The 21904-nt window shown below is 34.9% G+C and overlaps 1 protein-coding gene across 5 annotated transcripts in view; it reads right to left on the bottom strand.

Annotated features, from left to right (window-relative positions):
* NIPBL (NIPBL, cohesin loading factor) overlaps nucleotides 1-21904 on the bottom strand; it is a 211919-nt gene that overhangs the window by 39347 nt on the left and 150668 nt on the right. For all 5 annotated transcript variants that reach the window (XM_013984737.2, XM_021076592.1, XM_021076593.1 and 2 more), the window contains 16 exons: nucleotides 20526-20757; nucleotides 19597-19748; nucleotides 18854-18934; nucleotides 18285-18385; nucleotides 16639-16777; nucleotides 14568-14650; nucleotides 13855-13987; nucleotides 12192-12335; nucleotides 9389-9478; nucleotides 6807-7021; nucleotides 6593-6695; nucleotides 5593-5691; nucleotides 5089-5235; nucleotides 2647-2781; nucleotides 1641-1739; nucleotides 644-697 (listed from right to left, as the gene is read on the bottom strand). In XM_013984737.2, coding sequence (XP_013840191.2) covers nucleotides 644-697; nucleotides 1641-1739; nucleotides 2647-2781; nucleotides 5089-5235; nucleotides 5593-5691; nucleotides 6593-6695; nucleotides 6807-7021; nucleotides 9389-9478; nucleotides 12192-12335; nucleotides 13855-13987; nucleotides 14568-14650; nucleotides 16639-16777; nucleotides 18285-18385; nucleotides 18854-18934; nucleotides 19597-19748; nucleotides 20526-20757 — 2007 coding nt within the window. The remainder of the gene's footprint in view (nucleotides 1-643; nucleotides 698-1640; nucleotides 1740-2646; nucleotides 2782-5088; nucleotides 5236-5592; nucleotides 5692-6592; nucleotides 6696-6806; nucleotides 7022-9388; nucleotides 9479-12191; nucleotides 12336-13854; nucleotides 13988-14567; nucleotides 14651-16638; nucleotides 16778-18284; nucleotides 18386-18853; nucleotides 18935-19596; nucleotides 19749-20525; nucleotides 20758-21904) is intronic.

The raw sequence follows: 21904 nt of genomic DNA, 5'->3' as shown, positions 1-21904 counted from the left end.
AGATAAGTATTTTCATTTAAAAAAAAATTTTTTTTTTTGGTCTTTTTTAGGGCCGCACCCGTGGCATATGGAGGTTCCCAAGCTAGGGGTCTAGTTGGAGGTGTAGCCGTCGGCCTATGCCAGAGCCACAGCAACGCGGGATCCGAGCCGCGTCTGTGACCTACACCACAGCTCATGGCAATGCTGGATCCTTAATCCACTAAGCAAGGCCAGGTATTGAACCTGCAACCTCATGGTTTCTAGTTGGATTTGTTAACCACTGAGCCACCATGGGAACTCCCTATAAATTTTTAAAGAACACTAATTGTGGTTTAATCCTACATTACTATAGGAAATATTATATATATATTCTATATATTTTATAAATGTATTCTACATATTTTATAATATGTCAACAATGTGTATATATTTATAGATCTCATGTCTATCATCTATATTAAAGGGATAAAAAATTATCTTGAAAGATGGAAAGACAGGATATCAGTCAATGACTTAGAAAACTTACTGGTAACAAGCAACTGAACAATTGATTAACTAGGGATATTAATTGAAATACTCAGCCTAATAAATACCTTTTCCCTGTCACAAAGCCAATACTTAACTGAGAAAGTTCTTTTAAGTCATAAAATCTAAAAACACTCACGTTTTGAAGGAGTTGCTCAAACCAATCATACCCAGTATCTCTGCATGCTGCAACCTAAGGGGAAATACATACCATGTTAAAGAATTTTATTCTAAAAATATCTTAAAGACATTCAAGAAACTAGTTTAATGTATTTAAATTAAATATGGTATTACATTTTTGAACAATATCTTGAACCAACACACAGAAAAATCTGTGTAAGGTCTAAAACAACAACAATGGAAACGTTTGCTCCATATTTCCTTCTAGATAGAAGATTTAAAGATTAAAGACATCAGTGAAACAGGTCATCTTATAATCCATAATATGAAATTTCTTATGTTCAAAACATGGAAAGTATTCTGGGTCAAAAGAAAATTATAGCTTCTGTGTATAATTAAACATAATGAAACTGATCTGAATTCATGTTTTCTGAAAAAGGTAGACATTACTATCTCATTTAGGGTTGCCATCCCTGGATTATTGTATCTTTTTTTTCTTTGCTGTTTAGGGCTGCACCCATGTATATGGAAGTTCCCAGGCTAGCGGATGAATCAGACCTGCAGCTGCCAGCCACAGCCACAGCAAAGTCAGATCTGAGCCACATATGTGACCTATACTACAGCTCATGGCAGTGCCAGATCCTTAACCCACTGAGTGAGGCCAGGGATCGAACCCGCATCAAGACTAGTCAGGTTCATTACTGCTGAGCCACAATGAGAACTCATTGTATCTTTTTATTCACGTCTCCTTTCCCTTTTAGTTTTCAATCCTTGGAAGAATCTGGAGAATTTCATTATCAGTGCTTCATTCAGTGGATGCCAATAAGTGGGACTAGGTAGAGACACCACTCCCATCTACTAGCATCCCTTGACTATCTCCAGAAATATAAAGTAAGGGAAGTAGTACTAAATGTAGAGAATAACCAAACATCTCATCATTGTCTCTCCCTTTGTAAGACGAGGTAGGCCTCAACGAGTTTGCACCCACAGACTACCCTTGTTTCAGTCCCTCTTACCACATCAGTGATATTTAAAATTTTCCTTGTCATTGCTTCTTTGTCATTGTGTGGAGTTGGAGTAAACCAGAGTTTTTGGAATGTTTCATTTACTAATTTCTAGAAGAAAGAAAAATTTCAACCTAAGTAACTACAACAAACATGGCAAAATTCCTAATCCCAAATTCTCACTAAAGCTCAAAAGAAAACAATAAATAAACAAAACACAAGTCACTGGAATTTTCTGGCACAACTTTCTCAGTTTAAGAAAAAAATCACCAATTAATTGATAAAAATTATCTTCTTCAATTTAGTGAAGATTTAAAGGGGCAATACTCTGCCTAGAATAGTACTTCTGGATAGTACACACTCAAGTCCTCTTGATCAAACTAAAAAACATCTTTTCTATTTTGGGGGAGAAGTTGTTAAAAAAACCAAAGAGAAATACAGATACAATTGTACATATGCAAATTCACTAATGAATTCTGGATTAAACTTTCAACAAAGTATTCACTAATTTAGCAAACCAAGCACATACCATTTGAAAATGAAAATAAATTTAATTCAGTAATAACCTTTCTAATACAATGAAATGTCTACAAAGACATTATAACTGCTACACTGGTTGGGTAAGATGAGATTTTATTAATTAACGCAAGACCTATGAATAAAAATATCTATGTCTTTCTCTTGAATTTATAATCTAAAATGTTGATTCATCTATAAAAGTTTTTTTTTTTAAATGGCCACACCCATGGCATATGGAAGTTCTGGGCCAGGGATCAAATCTGAACTGCAACAACAACCTATGCTGCAGCTGCAGCACACCAGATCCTTAACCCACTGTGCTGGGGACTGAACCCATGCTGTCACAGAGACAATGCCAGAGCCTTAACCTGCTGTGCCCCAGCAGGAACTCCTGATAAAGTTTTTATATATGCAAATTAACAAAATTTGTATAAAATAATCCATTACTTAAAACATCAATGAAAAATGAATTTTAAAGGAATTAACTTTTTAATCTTACCTTAATGCCCTCTTCATCATTCACTCTGCGAATCATTTTTACACACATTTCCGTAATTTTTGGAAATGTTGGTTGTTCAATACAGATGTCTCTTAGAATCTTTATTACCCTTTTTCTGACACTGATACCAGTATCCTAAGAACAGAAAGGTATTTTATTTTATTTTTTATTTTTTTGTCTTTTTGCCATTTCTTGGGCCACTCCCACGGCATATGGAGGTTCCCAGGCTAGGGGGCGAATCGGAGCTGTAGCTGCCAGCCTACGCCAGAGCCACAGCAACGCGGGATCCAAGCCGCGTCTGCAACCTACACCACAGCTCACGACAATGCCGGATCCTTAACCCACTAAGCAAGGCCAGGGACTGAACCCGCAACCTCACGGTTCCTAGTTGGATTCGTTAACCACTGAGCCGCAACAGGAACTGCACAGAAAGGTATTTTAAATGTCAGAAAAATTGAGATGCCTAGATGTATGAAATTTGATAAAATGAAATTAGGAAAACACAAACAAACAGTATATAGTCTATTTATTAACATGACAAACCTGGTCTATATGTTTTTTTATATGCTCTTTTATTAATGTTACGATAAATGTGTTGTTTTATTATGCTGTCTTTGCTTTTAAACTATAATATCCAATACTTGGAAAAAGAATAAATACAACTGAATACAAGACTGGAGTATAAATTTGTCAAAATTAAGTGAGATAACAAACATGAAACTGTTAGGACACTTAAAACAGCATATTAAGTATTTTTAACAAAATACTTTAAATTTTAACAAAAATTTTTAACAAAAATGTTTAACCTAAATCTTTCAAACCACTTTCACTATCTTATGATTATAGTAAATATAAGAAGCAAAGGAATAAATTAAATGCAACAAATTTATGAGGAAACAAAACTGGCCTGTTCTTTTTAAATTAGTCAATGTCATGGGGGAAGTGTATAAAAGAGAGTTAGAGAATACTCTAAGTAAGAGATGACATACTGTGGCAGACACATGGGTGTTCACTGTTCTGTTTTTCTTTAACTTCACAAATTTTCATAATTAAAGCATTTTAAAAATAAATAAAAAAGCATGGACAATTGTGAAAATTATTTCCACTATTCAGTCTGGCAATCATGAACATATTTTTATGATATATTGCTAAGGCAGATGCTATCAAGAGTTCATTATATCTGAAAATCCTACTGATTTTGCCCTTAACTCTTGAAAAGGCTGAAGCACCGAAAGGGAAAAAATTCTTTCATTTCTTCCTTAAATTTGTTTCCAACAAGATTTTATACTAGCTTTAGATGAAATTATCTATACTCAGCCCCACAGTATTCTGATACTGTGCTAAAGGTGATAAACTCATTCGGGAATACTCAATCTTGTACCTAACGCAGCTCTGCTCAATTACAGAAGTCGGTATGCCTGAAGTTGCAGTGAGTGGTATGGTGAGTCTACAGATACTGTGAAATGCTCATGTTTCCTTTCACTTTCCAGGGAAATGCTTAAGGGCCAGAGAATTCAATGATATAGAAAAAAAAAAAATCTTAGAATAGTATTTTTTTTTTTTTTTTTTTTTGGTCTTTTTAGGGCCGCACCCATGGCACATGGAGGTTCCAGGCTAGGGGTTGAATTGGAGCCACAGCTGCCAGCCTACACCACAGCCACAGCAATGCAGGATCCAAGCCATGTCTGCAACCTACACCACAGCTCACAACAATGCTGGATCCTCAACCCACTGAGCGAGGCAGGGATCGAACCCATAACCTCATGGATAGTCGGGTTTGCTAACTGCTGAACCATGATGGGAACTCCAGAATAGTATTTCTTAAGTTTGCTCTTAAGACTCAAATGACTTTCCTGTTTAACTTGCAGATATCTGAGCTTGTGATGAGTCAGCATTTTGGGGGGCCATGCCAACAACATATAAAAATTCCTGGGCCAGGGATCAAACCCATGTTTGACTCAGCGTTGCAGTGACAACGCTGAATCCTTAATCCACTGCACTCCCATAATTCAGCTTTAAGGAAATATGCAGATACACATAATGACCACAGATATTGCCAGACAACAAAGTTCTAACCTAAGTCTCATTGAAATAACTCTTCCTGTTTATATACATACATATATATTATAATTACTCTAGATTTCTGTCCAAAATTTTTAACTACACCATGTAGCTCCTATCATTTATTCACTGTAAACTGGCATAATCAAAAAGCAATAGTAACCTGGAAAAATAACCTAATTTTTGTCAAATTTTTTTTTGTGATACTGAGCAGCCCTCCTCTTGAAAGATGTCCTTCATTAGAAGGTTGCTATAGTTCATAGATTATGCAATAGAAACATAAGATATTTACTTTTCTAGCTTAAAATAAAAAAAGAACTAATACTATGAAGGCACAATTCACAAATTACAAAAAAAAGACAAATGACAAAATAAGCATACCAATATTCTTTCAATCAGCATATCATAATACTGCTCAGCAAGCTGAGGTCTACAAAGGACAAATCGTCCTAGTAATTCGACTGCTGCTTCCCGGACACTGGTGGAATTATCCATCAATCGACCATGAACTCCTCGCTGCATATCCAGCTAAAGAAAAATAAATATATGTATATATTTTTTTGCTTTTTAGGGCTACACCCGGGGTATATAGAGGTTCCCAGGCCAGGGGTCCAATGGAGCCACAACTGTTGGCCTACGCCACAGCCACAGCCACTTGGGATCTGAGCCACGTCTGCAACCTATACCACAGCTCATGGCAATGCCGGATCCTTAATCCACTGAGCAGGACCAGGGATCGAGCCTGTATCCTCATGGATACTAGCTGGAATTGTTTCTGCTGAGCCACAGAGGGAACTCCCAAGAAAATATAATTTATACTAAGTAGAGCTAGTGTTTTAATTTGAATAGAAAACTCAAATAAAAAAGATTCATTTGTCTCTTTACCCTTGCTAGAATACTGGGGTCTACAGCAACAACCTCAGATAAACACTTCATGGCTTTTGTTCGAACGGCAATTGCATTTTCACCAAGAACTCGAAGAATCTGCCAAGCAAACATTGATATTTTCATAATTTTTAGAGCATATAAAATTTAACAAAATACAGAAAGAAAACATGAAAAAAACTTAAACATGGTATTTACTTTCCTTTAATTTTTATTTAAGTGTGTAAAAGATCTGTTATCTCACTGATCCAGAGCTTTATATTAAAGGTCAATACACATTAGGTATATGTTCTTCATTCGAGGGCCTTTCCTTTATCCTAGTATTCTCAATTAACCTGTTTTCTTATTGCTATGCTTCATTTGCAAGAACCTGTAGCCCCAATGAAACACTCCTATGTGTAACTTTAATCAAGGATGTTTAGTATCATTTATTTATTGATTTATTTATTTTTGGCATTTCTTGGGCCGCTCCCGCAGCATATGGAGGTTCCCAGGCTAGGGGTCCAATCGGAGCTGTAGCCACCAGCCTACGCCAGAGCCACAGCAACACTGGATCTGAGCCGCGTCTGCAACCTACACCACAGCTCACGGCAACGCCAGATCATTAACCCACTGAGCAAGGGCAGGGACCGAACCCGCAACCTCATGGTTCCTAGTTGGATTCGTTAACCACTGCGCCACGACGGGAACTCCATGTTTAGTATCATTTAAATAACTTGGTAATTGAATAACATTTTTATAACATCAATCACTCTATCTATACCATCACTCTACCTGTATCATACAGATACATATCCTTTTATCTGTAAAACAAGAATCAACAGGTAAAGGCATGCAGAAGGAAGATAATTTAAAAAGTATGGAACATAGAAACAAATGCTACTTTCGTGGATTTTAAAAATATCTGTTCTCAACAAATGAACAGACATCATACAGAAACACAAGGAATCAGAATTAGAAAAATCAGTATCATTATATAAGGAATGTTGGTCCACTTTACCTGTGTCAAATAAATATCAAAGCTCTGGGCAAACGGCCTCATAGAGGCCAAGTATCGAACAATCAAACAAGCATCATCATAATCCACAGTATCAGAGTTCATCCTGCAACAACAAGTTGTTACAACTTACTTTATTTAGTTTTTTTGTAAAGTAGTTAAATACATATCAAAGAGATAACTGAAAAAGTGGAGATGTTTTCTCTTTGGCTCTTACTTTAATGTGCTGAACTGAGAAGGTGTAGTTTTAACAATGCTTCTAAGAAACTTTTTCCGGCTTTCAGCTCGATGCATAATTTGACCAGTTGTCTCAACTTCCTTTGCATGGTGCGTTCCTTCAGATGATTCTTCATCTTTTTGTGATTTCATTGCTTTTTCTGTTTCCAGTGTTGTATCACGGAACCACTGGGCTATATAGAATTTACGAGAAAACTGAAAAGAAATTAGTTAAGATTTGAGTTTTATGAAATTAACAACATTTTCAACCCAATGATAAAGTGCTTACAATTAGGAATACAAATATCCAAGTTTATTTTTTAAAAACTTTCACCAAATGAAAACGGATCTTTTAAGGAGTTCTCGCCCTGACACAGAGGATTAAGAATCTGACTGCGGGAGGTCCTGCTGTGGTGCCATAATCCAGGGGGATGCCGGTTCAATCCCTGGCCTCACTCAGTGGGTTGGGGATCTGGTGTTGCCATGAGCTGCATGTAGGTCGCAGACATGGCTTGGATTCTGCATTTCTGTGGCTGTGGTGTAGGCCAGCAGCTATAGCTCAGATTCAACCTCTAGACTGGAAATTTCCATATGCTGCAGGTGCAACCCTAAAAATAAGAAGCAAAAGAAAAAAAGAAAAAAAAAAAAAAAGATCCAACTGAAGCAGCTTGGGCTGCTGCAGGGGCATTGGTTCAATCCCCAGCCTGGCACAGTGGGTTAAAAGGTTCTGGAATTACTGAGGCTGTGGCAGAGGTTTTAGCTGTGGCTTGGATTCAATCCCTGGTCTGGGAACTTCCATATGCTGCAGGTGAGGCTGTAAAAAACAAAACACAAAATGGATTTTAAGAAAGCTGGAACATTTAAAATATCTAAATCATAGAAAACTTTTCACTCTGTCCTAACAGTTATTTTAAAATGTCAAAAGGTAATTTGAAGGAGTTCCCGTCATGGCGCAGTGGTTAACGAATCTGACTAGGAACCATGAGGTTGCGGGTTCAGTCCTTGCCCTTGCTCAGTGGGTTAACGATCCGGCGTTGCTGTGAGCTGTGGTGTAGGTTGCAGACGCGGCTTGGATCCCATGTTGCTATGGCTCTGGTGTAGGCCGGTGGCTACAGCTCCAATTTGCCCCCTAGCCTGGGAACCTCCATATGCTGCGGGAGCGGCCCAAGAAATAGCAAAAAGCCAAAAAGCCAAAAAAAAAAAAAAAAAAGTAATTTGATTAAGGAGTTCCCATGGTGGCTCAGTGGCGAAGAACCCAACTAGTATCCATGAGGACATGGATTCAATCCTTGGCCTTGCTCAGTGGGTTAAGGATCTGGCATTGCTGTGAGCTGTGGCGTAGACCGACAGCTATAGCTCTGATTCAACCCCTAGCCTAGAAACTTCTATATGCCCTGGGTGGGGCCGTAAAAAGACCAAAAACAAAAGAGAGATAATTTTATAAACACAACTGTATTAAGTCTATATTATTACTATCAACTACTAAACTAATTAGGACATTATGATATGAGTCATTAAATTTAGAGAGCTAATGGGTTAACTAGAAAAGTTACACTAAAGGGATAAAATGCTGAAGCTAAAAGACTCCAGTTAATTCCAAAATTTCATCTTACCTCTTCAAGAAATACATAGCCAATTAACTGAAATATATATGAACACTGAGGCACCCCTATAATCTTTCTTTTAATTTGCTGCTTTTTTTCATTTTTATTGTGAAATGACATACATCACTGTATAATTTGTACCTTTCCATAAAGAAAGAAAACCTACAGTAGTGGGCTTAACAACTTACTTATCTCCAACTTCTTTAGACTGCATATCCCATCAGTTAAAAAAAAATTAAAAAGTATCCCAATATATGCACATTGTTCCATAAAATAGTGTATAAATTTTACATATAAACTTAGTATACTAAAATTTTGGATACCCAACACAGTACACATAAAAATAGAATTAAGGATTATATTTGAAAATAAATATACATAAAAAAATTCTAGTAGTTTCTTTCTTGTCTTTTAGGGCTGCACCTGTGGCATATGGAGGTTCCCAGGCCAGGTGTCCAATTGGAGCTGTAGCCACTGGCCTACACCACAGTCACGGCAACACCAGATTCAAGCTGCATCTGCAACCTATACCACATATTATGGCAATGCACTGGATCCTTAATCCACTGAGCAAGGCCAAGGATTGAACCGCATCCTCATGGATACTAGTCAGATTCGTTTCCACTAAGCCACAACAGGAAATTCCTAATAGTTTCTTTATTTATAGGCAAATAGATCATCTTATGTTCTACCTGGGCCAATGATCTAGCCTAGTCTCAACGATAACCTAGGGAAAGATTCCCAAATAATTCCTGTGTCACACAATTTTAATAGACTACAATGTCCATACCAGAATTTAATTTAAGACAAATCAATCCATAATCATTCTTTTCTGTTTAGACTATCAAGTATCCTTGTTTCAAAAATAAAGATTCCTACACAACTTTTCTCTACATAGTACTTCTCAATTTTCTTTCAGACCCAATTTTAAAAAACATGTGGACTCTCCAAAAATAAAAAAGGAGAAATAGAATCCTACCACTAGGGAAGGATCAGTCTCAGTGTTTTCATCCAAGTAATCAAGCAATGCTTTTTGCAATTGCTGGATTTCATCTTCTCCTCCTGAAACCTACAAAAGAAACCAAGTAAGAACAAAATAAGATATTACTAATGTAGTTTAATAAATCATCCAGTTGTAAAAAAAAACTTGATAAATGATAAAAATGAAAATATAAATACAGCAATTAAAAGGAAGAAAGAAAAGAATACTGTTTTTGAAAAACATATTATATATTGACAGATGAGGTGTGCCTTTATTTTTGTGAACTACATATTATCTTTCCTTGAAGAAGCTCATAGGTAGCTGACATAATAATTATTAGAACAATGCATAAAGCTTCAGAGAGAGAAATGTCCTAGCATTGGTTTTCTGTCTGGTAAAAGAGACAACTCCAAACTTTTAATCTAATAAATGGAAACTTTTATTATCTGTATTATTATATTTTACGGGTGTCTCTGGGAAATGCAAGGGAATTTTTTTGTAGTTAATATAAAATTTTTTTGTAGTACTTTAGGCATTGGTGGCAGGGTCTGGAGAAGGGGCAGCAGGCACCCGTCAGCCCGTGAAGGTGGCAAGAAGAAGCCCCTGAAGCAGTCCAAGGAAATGGACAAGGAAGATAAGGCATTCAAGAAGAAACAGAAGTTAGAGCAGAAGAAAATCAAGGAGCTAAAAATGAAGACCTCAGGGATATAAATACCCTCTGGCCACAGGTGGAGTTAAGAAATCTGACAAAAAGTAAGCTGTTCCTTGTGCCTGAGGCAACGATGATCCTTAATTCCAGTCCTGTTTAAACATCTGGATGCTTGCCATAACATCTATTGCTGTCTTTTTTTTTTTTTTTTTTAAAGGGCCACACTTGTGGCATTTGGTAGTTCCCCAGCTGGGGTCAAATCAGAGCTGAAGCTGCCAGCCTACTCCACAGCCACAGCAATGCCTGATCTAAGCTGTGTCTGTGACCTACATTGCAGCTCATGGCAACACCAGATCCTTAACCTACTGAGGCAGTCAGGGATCAAGCCTGCATCCTCATGGATACTAGTTGGGTTTGTTACCACTAAGCCACAAAAGGAACTCCTGAGTGTTGTCTTGGAACCTATTGTACATTTAAGAACAAACTTTTGTTAAAAAAAAAAAAACTTTATTTCATGTAGGACATTAAATAAACAGTAGGTATATTTGAGCTGTTTTGAGCTGTTCTCTTGCTCTGGAATCAGAAAGGGACTGAATCTTTAGGTCCTGTCAATAACAATTCGGAGCCAGAAATTAACTCTGAGTTGACATTCATGTCTACAGCTTATATTCTGGTTTTAACACCTGAAATGCCAAATATGTGGTTTAGAATATATTTAAATAGAAAACAAAGATTAGAATAACCTTATATTCTTGGGGTACGGTGAAATGGATACATTTATAAATTAGTTATAGCACCGTAAACTAGTACACTGTTAAGTTCCAAAAGCAACTTGGAAGTGTGTCATGAGTCATAAAAACATTTACCAATGACTGTTCCTCTTGAGCTTTACAGTAGACAATCTACATGCCACATGTGGCAAATAAGAGGTCCTAGACCTACTCACAGAAATGCTGAAAATCATCTAGCACCTAATTCACCATTCTTCAATGAAAAGAATCAGTAGTACCTGGAGAAATGGCTGATTCCAGGAAAGAAAGTAAAAGATGAGCCTGAACCATCTTACTGTGCCACAAAGTAAGACACTCCTCAAGGAAAGATGGGAAGATACCAAAAAGATACAAAAGGGAGCTTAAAGGGGTTCTCACTGGTTAAGTATAGGTCAGTCTGAGCACTACAGTAATGACAGCAACAAGTGGTAATCTCTACAAACAACAGGAATGTTAGTATTCCATTAGGAGACAGTATTAATGGTAATCTCTCCCTTTTAATAGCTATACTTGGATATTAAAGTGAGCATTCTTGTTTGTAGAAAATACAGAGAAAGCAGTAGTTCTCAAACTTCAAGATTCAATAGAATCATCTGGAGGGTTTGTTAAACCAGACTGCTGGTCCCTACTCCCAGAGTTTCTCATTCAGTAATTACAGAGTCCTGAGAATTTGCATTTCTACCAAGTTCTTACACGAATGTTAATGTTGGTATTGCTTATCCAGGGAATCACACTTTGAAATTTAGGGGTAATGGGGCATCCTGTCTGCTCCAGTGGTTCAGAAGAAAATAAACATGCATATAAAGATACACATGCATATATATTTAGACAAAGAATGATAAAGCAAATGTCAATCACTAAGGAATCTGGGTTAAAGATTTATGGGAGCTTTCTGCACTATTATAATTTTTCTGTAAGTTTAAAATTATTTCAAAATACAAAGTATAGTTTAAAAAAATCAAGGTGTTTGTAATGGCCATCATGGATATAGTTAGGAAGAAAAATAAAAATGTAGAAAGAAAATGAAAAAGTTGTATATGGTAGGATTAGTGATTATTTACCTTTCAGTTTTCTTAAGTAATTTTTAGTATTATTACCACCTCACCCATAGTTAAACTTATTCCTTTAAACCAAATAGAAAATAGCATCATTCATAACAGTAGTTTACAAAAAGAAGGATTTATATATATCATTTAAAAGTTCCTGTTAGACACTATTCACCCTAAGGTATAAATTTTCTCTGTGAGGCTTCTGAAAACACATACTTTTAGAAGATCTTATTTTGAATCTACAAAGTGAAACGCAACACTAACATAAGAACATCTAAAGCAAGTACTTAACTATTATTTATACCCAGAATTAAAATTCGTGATCTCAATACCTGTTTCAAAATTCGTTCTATAGACCCTTGATCCATTTTGCTTGTAACAGCATCTTTCCTCAGTCGTGCAGCAACAGTTCCAAGGTAATCCAGAGATGCCACTCTTAAAGCCATCTCTGTTGACTTGTTACTGAATTGATGAACCTACACATGAAAAATATTTTAACTTAATCAGTTTATATATTTTAAATAGCAATTTATCATATAAACTCCAAATCTGTGTTGTAGTATTTGAAATTTAAACATTTTTTGTCCCTTGTGATATTGTACCACAAAATAACTGTCTTTTAAGTTTCTGGGAGTACCCGTCATGGCTCAGCAGTTAACGAACCTGACTAGCATCCATAAGGACGAGGGTTTGATCCCTGGCCTTGCTCAGTGGGTTAAGGATCAGTCATTGCCATGAGCTGTGGTGTAGGTCACAGATAAAGCTTGGATCCCACATTGCTGTGGTTGTGGTATATGCCAGCAGCTACAGCTCTGACTGGACTCCTAGCCTGGGAACCTCCACATGCTGCGAGTGTGGCCCTAAAAGACAAACAAAACAAAACAAAAACCAAAAAAACCCACAAGTTTCTGGAATTTTAACATTTTCATCAAAAAAAAATTAAAAAATTTTTTTTCTTTTTACAGCCACACCTATAGCACAAGGAAGTTCCCAGGCCAAGGGTCAAATTGGAGCTGCAACTGCAACCTATGCCACAGCCACAGCAACACTGGATCCAAGCTGCACAAGCAACCTATGCCAGATCCTTAACCCCTTGAGCGAGGCCAGGGATTGAACTTGCACTTCTCATGGAGACAATGTTGAATCCTTAACCTGATGAGCCACAATCAGAACACCCTTTTTTAATTTTATGACTGCACCCAGAGCATATGGAATTCCTAGACCGGGGACCGAATCTAAGCCATAGCTGTGGCAATGCTAGATCCTTTAACCCACTGCACCAGGCTATGGCTCATACCCACACCTCTCAAGCGACCTGAGCCATTGCAGTCAGATTCTTAACCCACTGCACGATGGTGGGAACTCCCACAGTCACTTCTGTTAAATGTAGGCTCAACTATATAAAATGGGATTATTACTGAGTAGGAATTTCTTAGGCTGGAATTCTGATGCCTATGAAAAGTTATTTTGGTTTCAGAACAGTATTAGAACATTTTCCAGCTGACAGAAAAGTCCCTAAAATTTCGTAACAATTGCTCAAGTCCAAATGTAGTTTAAAAAGAAAACTACAATAGTATTTCTTTGCATTTCCCTAATACATGTAAAATATTAGATGAGGACTAAAATGTGTCATTATTCTTAGAAATACTCTTAAAGATGACAGAGTTCACATTAATCAGTTTCATGCCTTGAAGTGAATTAACTACAGTAACTTACATCTGTGTTGAGATGTTCTTAACTAACAATAACACCTCCAAACAAAAAAAATTTTTTTTAAAGCACTATTATCTTATGAAAACACCAAAAGTCACAACATTTCAAGGTTTTTTACAAGGTACTAACAGTATTGTGTATAGTTATGCACATGCAAAAATAGAGATGCAATGGTCATGTTTCCTTACACATTTTTAAAGAATTCATCATCTGTGAATCAGAGTACATCCTCATTATGTTGTCTTCTAGTAATCTAATAATCTTTAAATGCTATACTCTTACCAACAGTCTCCCTAACAAACTAAGGAGTAGTTCAGCAGCTGGCCATTCAGGCTTATTGACTGTTGAAAGAAGGTCTTGAACAAAATTTTCAAATAAGGGTCTGTAATCTTCTTCACCTTGCTTACTACCACATCTGTTCAAAGATAAACAATGAAAGGCTGTGAATTTAGGTGACATGTCCACCAACATGACTAAAATTTTGTTAAATGAGTTTTCTTTTCTCTAAACATGGTATAAGAAAGTACAGTAAATAAAATATGGTTCAAAATGAACCTATTTCTCAAACTTCATTTTTTTCTCCAACTACAGGGATTCAATTATTAACTATTAGTAACATCAGTTTATAGCAAGTATAAGACATTTTAAATAATGACCATTTTTTCTATGAGATTATTATAAATTCTTATGAAAGCTAAGTAAACCTCTCTCCACAAACTTTCCTATTAAATTAGTATGTCACAAAATTCACTGAAGAAATTACAGAATTTTAATCCTGTACTTTAACTTCTGGAGTCCAACATACAATCAAGTTCATAAAATTTAAAAATTTTAGTATTCCAAGTACCTAATTTCAAAGGTAAGGAATCAAGGGTGAGTGAAATACAGTCTAAATTCAGATTATAGCAGGAAGTTGGATTAATCTTTTACATAAAATAAATGAGCTATTCTTTATATAGGGAAAATAAAAATCAGGTTATATTAATTTTACTCACTTTTTAAGGAAAATGGAAAGGAAGTTTTGGGCTGTTCGCATGGCTGTTTCATAAGAATTGGTAATGACAACATCTTGGTCAACCTAGATTGGGAAAAATGAATTTATACAGATATCAAGGATAACCAATAAATGGATTACTTCAGGTGCTAATGTCATGTTATTACTGAATGGGAGCGATACATTTAAGTACTAAAATTCTTAACTATTCTTTTACATAGAAAAAGATAAGCTATAAATAGTATACTAAACACATTTTAATACTTCATAAAACTAAATACAAATATTGATAGAGTTCATTTTTACTTATTAAATTTAAGGATAACAAATGTGTTTAACGAATGAAATATCAATCATTGTTCAACATGATCTTGGTCAGACAATTTTGACTGAAAATACAAAAAAGAATTTAGAAAAAAATTCCAAGCTCAAAAAGTTTATGAAACACTGGAATACCAAAGAAAATTCAATTCCCTCATTAGAAATTCAAGGATCAGGATATGAATAGACAAATCAAAGTTGTAAAAATCCAAAGTGTGAATAAATCTATGAAAAAGTTCACTAATAACCAAGAAAATGCAAAATAAAACATGGTATTATTTCACACTAACCAGACTAGGCAAAATCAAAAAGTAAGAGTGTAAATCAGAACACCATTTTATTGAACAAACTGACAAATTCTAATAAAGTTATAAGTGCAGTATAGGGAGTTCCCGCTGGGACACAATGGATTGGTGGCATCTCTGGAGCACTGGGACATAGGTTTGATCCCCGGCCCAGCACAATAGGTCTGGCATTGCCACAGTTGTGGCATAGGTCACAACTGTGGCTTGGATCTGATCCCTGGCTCAGGAACTCCATATGCCACAGGGCAGCCAAAAAGAAAAAAAGTGCATGTACACTACGATTTAATATTATACTTCTAAGTTTATCTAGGGAAACCTCTGCTTTAAGTTATAATGTATGCTGCATTTGACCCAAGTTAAAAAGAATCTATTACGTTACATGTGTTAAAAATAGTGGTGAGTGAAAAAATTAGCTGTAACTATGTTACATCATTTATATAAATTATAAAATTCTATATAAAATTTGTGCAGAAAATAAATAAATGTAAGAAGAAAAACATTTACCAATAGTAAGGAAAGGCTGAAAAGAGTACAATGAGATGAGAAGGGGAGAAACAACAGGGCCTTGACTTTTTGATATTCATTTTATATTTATTAACTAGTTACTTTACTTATATTTATTTACTTTTACTTTTTAGGGCTGCACCTGTGCACATGGAAGTTACCAGGCTAGGGGTTGAATAGAAGCCACAGCTGCTGGCCTACGACACAGTCACAGCCAATGCAACTCTCTATGTCTGCGACCTATACTACAGCTCTATGGCAATGTTGGATCCTTAACCCATTAAGCAAGGCCAGGGAGGGAACCTGCATCCTTACGGATCCTAGTCAGGTTCATTATCACTGAACCATGCTGGGAACTCTGCCAGTTATTTTATTACTTATTACCCCGCCCACACACACACATCTGGCTATAAAGAAATAAAATAAAATTATTCCTCATTCTTTTGAAATTTTTTGAGGTAAAACTATACATCTTGGAAATTCTTAAAGTGCTGATAGGTAAAAGCTACAAAACCAAATGCAAATTTTAGCTATGAGTTAATAGTAGGGCATAAACTTATTCTCTACATAATTTAATATTAATTGTATTACAATTATGTTATGCATGATTATAGACTACATATTATAATGATTCATTTTTCACATTCAATACCTCAGTGGAGTCTTATAACTTGGTATAGTAGGCCTGTTAGATATTATCATCCTCATTTTATAGCTGAAGAAACAAATGCAGATTAAAAAAACTTGTATGTTTTATGAATGGTAGATATAATAGTCAGGACCAGAACTCAAGTCTCCTAAAAGAGTCTAGTGCTCTACAAGGATATGAAAGCCCAGCCATGAAGCCCTAATTTAAGAATTTCAGTTTTACAAGAATGGCGAAGAATATAGGTGCTTCCTCCTACAAAAGCACAGTTATAAAACTTAGAAAAGATTCCTTACTTTTTTATTTGAGTCTTCTTCTGAATTAGAGTCCTTCTCTGATGATGGTAAGTGTACTACACACTGAATCAGTTGTAAAACCAGTGCTGTAACCATCTGAATATACATAGGCTCTCCATCCATATCACTACTATTTAACCTTTAATGCAGAAGAAAACATTTTAATCATACAGAGTATGAAGAGAATGTCATTTTACATGTCATCTATCATCTGAAAGTTTCAAGATGCTCTCTTTACCGATATTTCTAGGCATTATAGTTAGTGCTTATAATAGTGTCCTTAGGTCTATTTTTGATAAGTTAGAAAAAATACCAACTAAATGCCTATACACAGGAAATTAAAATAGTCGAAGGAAAAATGCAATATTTAATACAAAATTCTATCCTTTATATGTACTGCAGATTAAAAAATTATAATGAAAAATATCAAATTTTTACAATGAGACGTCTTCAAGATTTTCCAATGCTCATTCATTCTGGTATTCATTTTCTTATTAAAATTTACATGGTTGGCTCTTGATCATCTATGTTAGAGGATGAGGTCAGTGACATAGAATATGAAAAGCCAAATGTTTTAAGGGTAATTAAAAAAATGAAAAGAATTTCTTTATATGCTAATAGATTTTCTTCAGGTTTAATAAACAATAAATGTGCATCAATACACAGTCCAAAAAATTAAGACAAAAATTATTTTACAGAAGGCAGCCTCCAAAACACTCTAAATATAACTCTATATGCTAGGTCAACACATTTGATTATCCAGGAATACATACTATAATGATAGTCACGATAACGATGAAGATTCCCTATGCCAACAAAGGCAGTAATGCTGACCACAGCAGTGGATAACATTCACTAGTTACTCTGTGCTTAGTGATTTAAAAGCATTTAATCTTCATGTCTATTTTCTATACTGCTTTAGAGTAATCTTTCAGTTCTCTTTTAAAAATATTACATAAGGACATCCTGCTGTGTAAAAGATTAACTTCAAGTTCCTTAGCAAGGTTTATACTATTCTTGGACTGCCTCTGACTCTTTGGAGCTATATTTCCTGTTGCTCTTCTCAGAGACCAGTGGTTCTTTTTTATTTTTTAAATGTTTTATTTTTGGCAGCACCTGCAGTATGCGGAAGTTCTGGGGCCACAGATCAAACCCATGCCACAACAGTGACAATGCTGGACTCTTATCTCCCCGCAGCACTAGGGAACTCCACAAGTGGTTCTTAAGTGGGGATGTATCTGCCCTTCAGGGGACATTTGCCAGTGTCTACTGAAAATTTTGGTGATAATAATTGGAAAGGGTACATTTCTTCTGGTATCTATTAACTTAAGGTCAGGGATGCGGTTAAGCATCTTACAATGGATAGCATTGCAAACAAAATGTTATCTGGCTCAAAATGTCAATAGTGCCGAGACTGAAAATTCTGGCTATAGATCTTTACACTTGAGAATACCAAACTTCTAAGTTTCTCAAATGTGCACTGTTATTTCACATGTCTAAGCTACTCTTCATGCTGTTCTGACTGAACTGCCTCTCTTTTATTTGATTATTAAAATAAAAATCAGATAGAAATGAAAACAAAATGTATGATGTCTACAATATAATAGAATTCTTCATTATACTTGGCCTTTGCTATAGCTGGTTACCTGAAGTTCCTCAAGCTCCTTTTGCTGGTAGGTAGTCTTGCAAGTGAAGTAAAAATTTCTTCCAAAATTAACTGCCTATGTTTTTCATATCTTGAGAATACCTGTTTAGTAATTATAAGATTCCAAATTAAGTTTGTTATAATTATTTGAAAACAACAAGAATGATACCACATCGTGATAAAAATATTATCAAGAATGAAAATGTTTTCAACATCTTTAATGGCAATTGCTTCATTTGCTCAACTTTTCTAACCTTAGTTATAACATTCTTGTGTAAGTCATAGTATACTAGTTTCATTTGAAGAATATGATATCTGGGGGATGGAAAGTAGGACAATATTTAAACATGTTAAATAATTCTGATTTTAATGTAAATATTAAGGAATTATTAACTGAAACATTTAAAATATTTAGAAATGTTTGAAATCTAAGGCACTCTAAAATAGTTCTTAGGTTGAAATGAATCAATGAAAAGCTCAAATCTGCATTAGTTTTTGCAAATTTATATTGAATGATATTAACATTATTTTTCTGGGGGATAACTAAAAATGAAAACTGATTATACTTACTGCAGTGACTAACTTAATGGCACATAATTGTAGTTCACTGACATTTTCTACAAAAAATGGTGTTATTCCCATTGATGATACCTGCACACATGGAGAGTAATTAGAACACATCTCTAATAGATTTCAGTAACATTCTATCTTATTAAATCCCAAAGATATTCACAAACTTATAGGAAAACACTGGGAGAGCATTTTCTTTTCCCTCATCAATCAGCACCTAGTTTTTCTTTGCACCCTTTCATCCTCAAGCAAATTAGTGCCTTATTGCCAATCCTCTAATCTCTACCTTTTGGATTGATAAATGACAGAGGAATGTAAAAAATAAAAAAAGTTTGCTATTCTGGAAGAAATACCCTGACATTTTTAAAGAAATAATCATTTATCTTCCAAATAGTCTAGAGTTTAGAATTTACACTACATTCACTTATCTTCTACCCCAAACATTTCTTTTTTTTTTGGCTGCACCCATGGCATGTGCAAGTTCTTGACTGAATCCATGTCACAGCAGTGACCCAAGCTGCTGTAATGACACACCAGATCCTGAACCCACAGTGCCATAAAGGACCTCCTAAAACTTCCCTGGGCTTTTATTTCTTCCATTTAGATATAATATACTCTGAATGAAAAAATTAACATAGTGTTGGTATTACTATTGAGTGATCAAGATTATATTGAACTCAACTAGGTTCTTCATTCTTAAACTGTTTGGTCTAAAAATATAGAAAATGCTCCAAAAAACTTACCTGAAGAATTGTTGTGTCTGTAAGAAGTTGTATTTCTAATAATTCTGATAAGCTGCTAACAATGTCACAAACTTTATTATAAAGCATTACTATTACTCTCTGCTTATGGGTAGAACATTTAGCCCGTTTTGCCTTTGAACTTAATAAGCCTCCTAAAATGAAAAAAGAAAAATCAAAATAAGGAATATATAATAATTTTAAATAAATAGTAATAAAGTTGCTTTCTGAATTAAAAGAACACACTCCTTCCCCATATAAAAATACAACCTAATTATTTATGAAAAGAGAAAATTATTCTCTAGTGAATGTTTAGTTAAAAAGTTAATATTCTTAGATAATCTATAGCACATTTCACTGTCTATTAAACTCATATCTAAATTATTAGTTTATTTCTATTTTCCTCTCTCTCTTTTTTAACCATTGGAGCAGAGTAGTAAGGCTATATTTCTCTTTAAATCAACTTGCTGTTATTAAACAACAGGTAATTAAATGTAGATTATTCATGAAACAAGTTTCTCTTCTTCAAATGTATACACATTAACATACATGGCTCATTTATAAAGATTCTAAGAGAAAGAAGAATATACATCTTTACTCACTCCATTTTGCAGATAATATTTTGGGTAAAATTAGGGGAAAGTGATAAATGGAACCAGAAGCTAATATTATCTGGGATGCTCCCAGATCAGTAGAAATTACTTCTTATTGTATGTAAATAGTTGCTAAAGAAATGATAATTGAACAAGTACCAGATCAAAAAAAAATTCTATATTCTAGACAAATCAAAGCCAGTATTTATTACAATTTATATAATCTAATAATTTTGGTGCCATTTTAAGTCATTGCATTCTGATCTAACCAACACAATGAAATTACATAACATGTAATTTTGATAGTATATTCTAAAACTATCAGTGTAAAAAACAAACCTCCATGAGGATCTAATCTGTAGACAGGATCATACTGAGGATAAAGTGTATTCTGCAAATGAAATTTAGTGTATTGTATAACTCTTTCAATTACATCTTCAATATACACAGCTTTTGGCATGTTAGGGGATGTCATAATGTTGATAGTTGTAAGACAGGCATCTGCTGATTTTGTCACTCTCTCCATAATAAGGTCTCTCCATAACCTTTCTTCTTCTTCAGTATCATTATTCTATAAAACAGCATATTGTTGACACAATAAACACATTTAGAGGTTAAATTTTTAAAAGTTATATTTGATTTTTTACTGATGGGAAACATGGTAAAAGTTCTGCTGTGTGTATATTTAAAGAATATTGGGAATGAAGTACAAATACTTATACTACTTTAAGTGCAATTTTTGTTTCAGTATTTTCAATCATCATATAATCTTATCTCATTTCACCAGTAAATGATATTCCAAGACAAAGTTATAGTTATGTTTAAGTTCTGTGTTCTTTATCCAAATCTATGATTTTAGCTAAAGATTATAATTGTATATAAATCATTTTGTGTTTCGGGTATAAACAGCTCATGGCCATGCCGGATCCTTAACCCACTGAGCGAGGCTAGGGATCAAACCTGAGTCCTCATGGATACTACTCAGATTCGTTTCTGGTGAGCCATGACAGGAACTCCAACATCATAGGATAGAATCTTATTTAAAAGTAGTAAAATGGGGGAGTTCCCGCTGTGGCTCAGTGGAAACGAATCCAACTAGGAACCATGAGGTTGCGGGTTTGATCCGTGGCCTCACTCAGTGGGTTAAGGATCTGGCGTTGCTGGTGTAGGTTGCAGACATGGCTCAGATTTGGTGTTGCTGTGGCTCTGGCGTAGGCTGGTGGCTACAGCTCTGATTAGACCCCTAGCCTGGGAACCTTCATATGCTGAGCGTGCGGCCCTAAAAAGACAAAAAACAAACAAACAAAAAAAATAAAAAGTAGTAAAATGTTACTGACTGAATCATTCCTAACACCCGTTTTTCAACAATACTATATTTCTAAAACTGAGATTAAAAAGTGATGATTATGCAAACTACTGAAAACATAATTTATCTTCTAAAACAGATAATTCAACAACTGACAGACTATATTTTAATTTACACATCAGCAACATGCATTACAACTAGGGAAAAATGTTTTTAAAGTTAAAATCCTTCTATACATGTAAGGGTAACTTGATCCCTTTGCTGTACAGTGGGAAAATAAAAAAAAAAAAAAAAAAAAAAAAAAAAAGAAAAAAGAAAAGAACTATCAATTACAAAAAAAAAAATCCTCCTATCACATCCTTAGCTATGAAATATCAACTTTATATTATAGGAATGCTTTTGACTGCATGCT

Source organism: Sus scrofa, chromosome 16 (genome assembly GCF_000003025.6).
Source record: "Sus scrofa isolate TJ Tabasco breed Duroc chromosome 16, Sscrofa11.1, whole genome shotgun sequence".
NCBI lineage: Eukaryota > Metazoa > Chordata > Mammalia > Artiodactyla > Suidae > Sus > Sus scrofa.
This window is presented reverse-complemented; position numbering and strand designations above follow the sequence as displayed.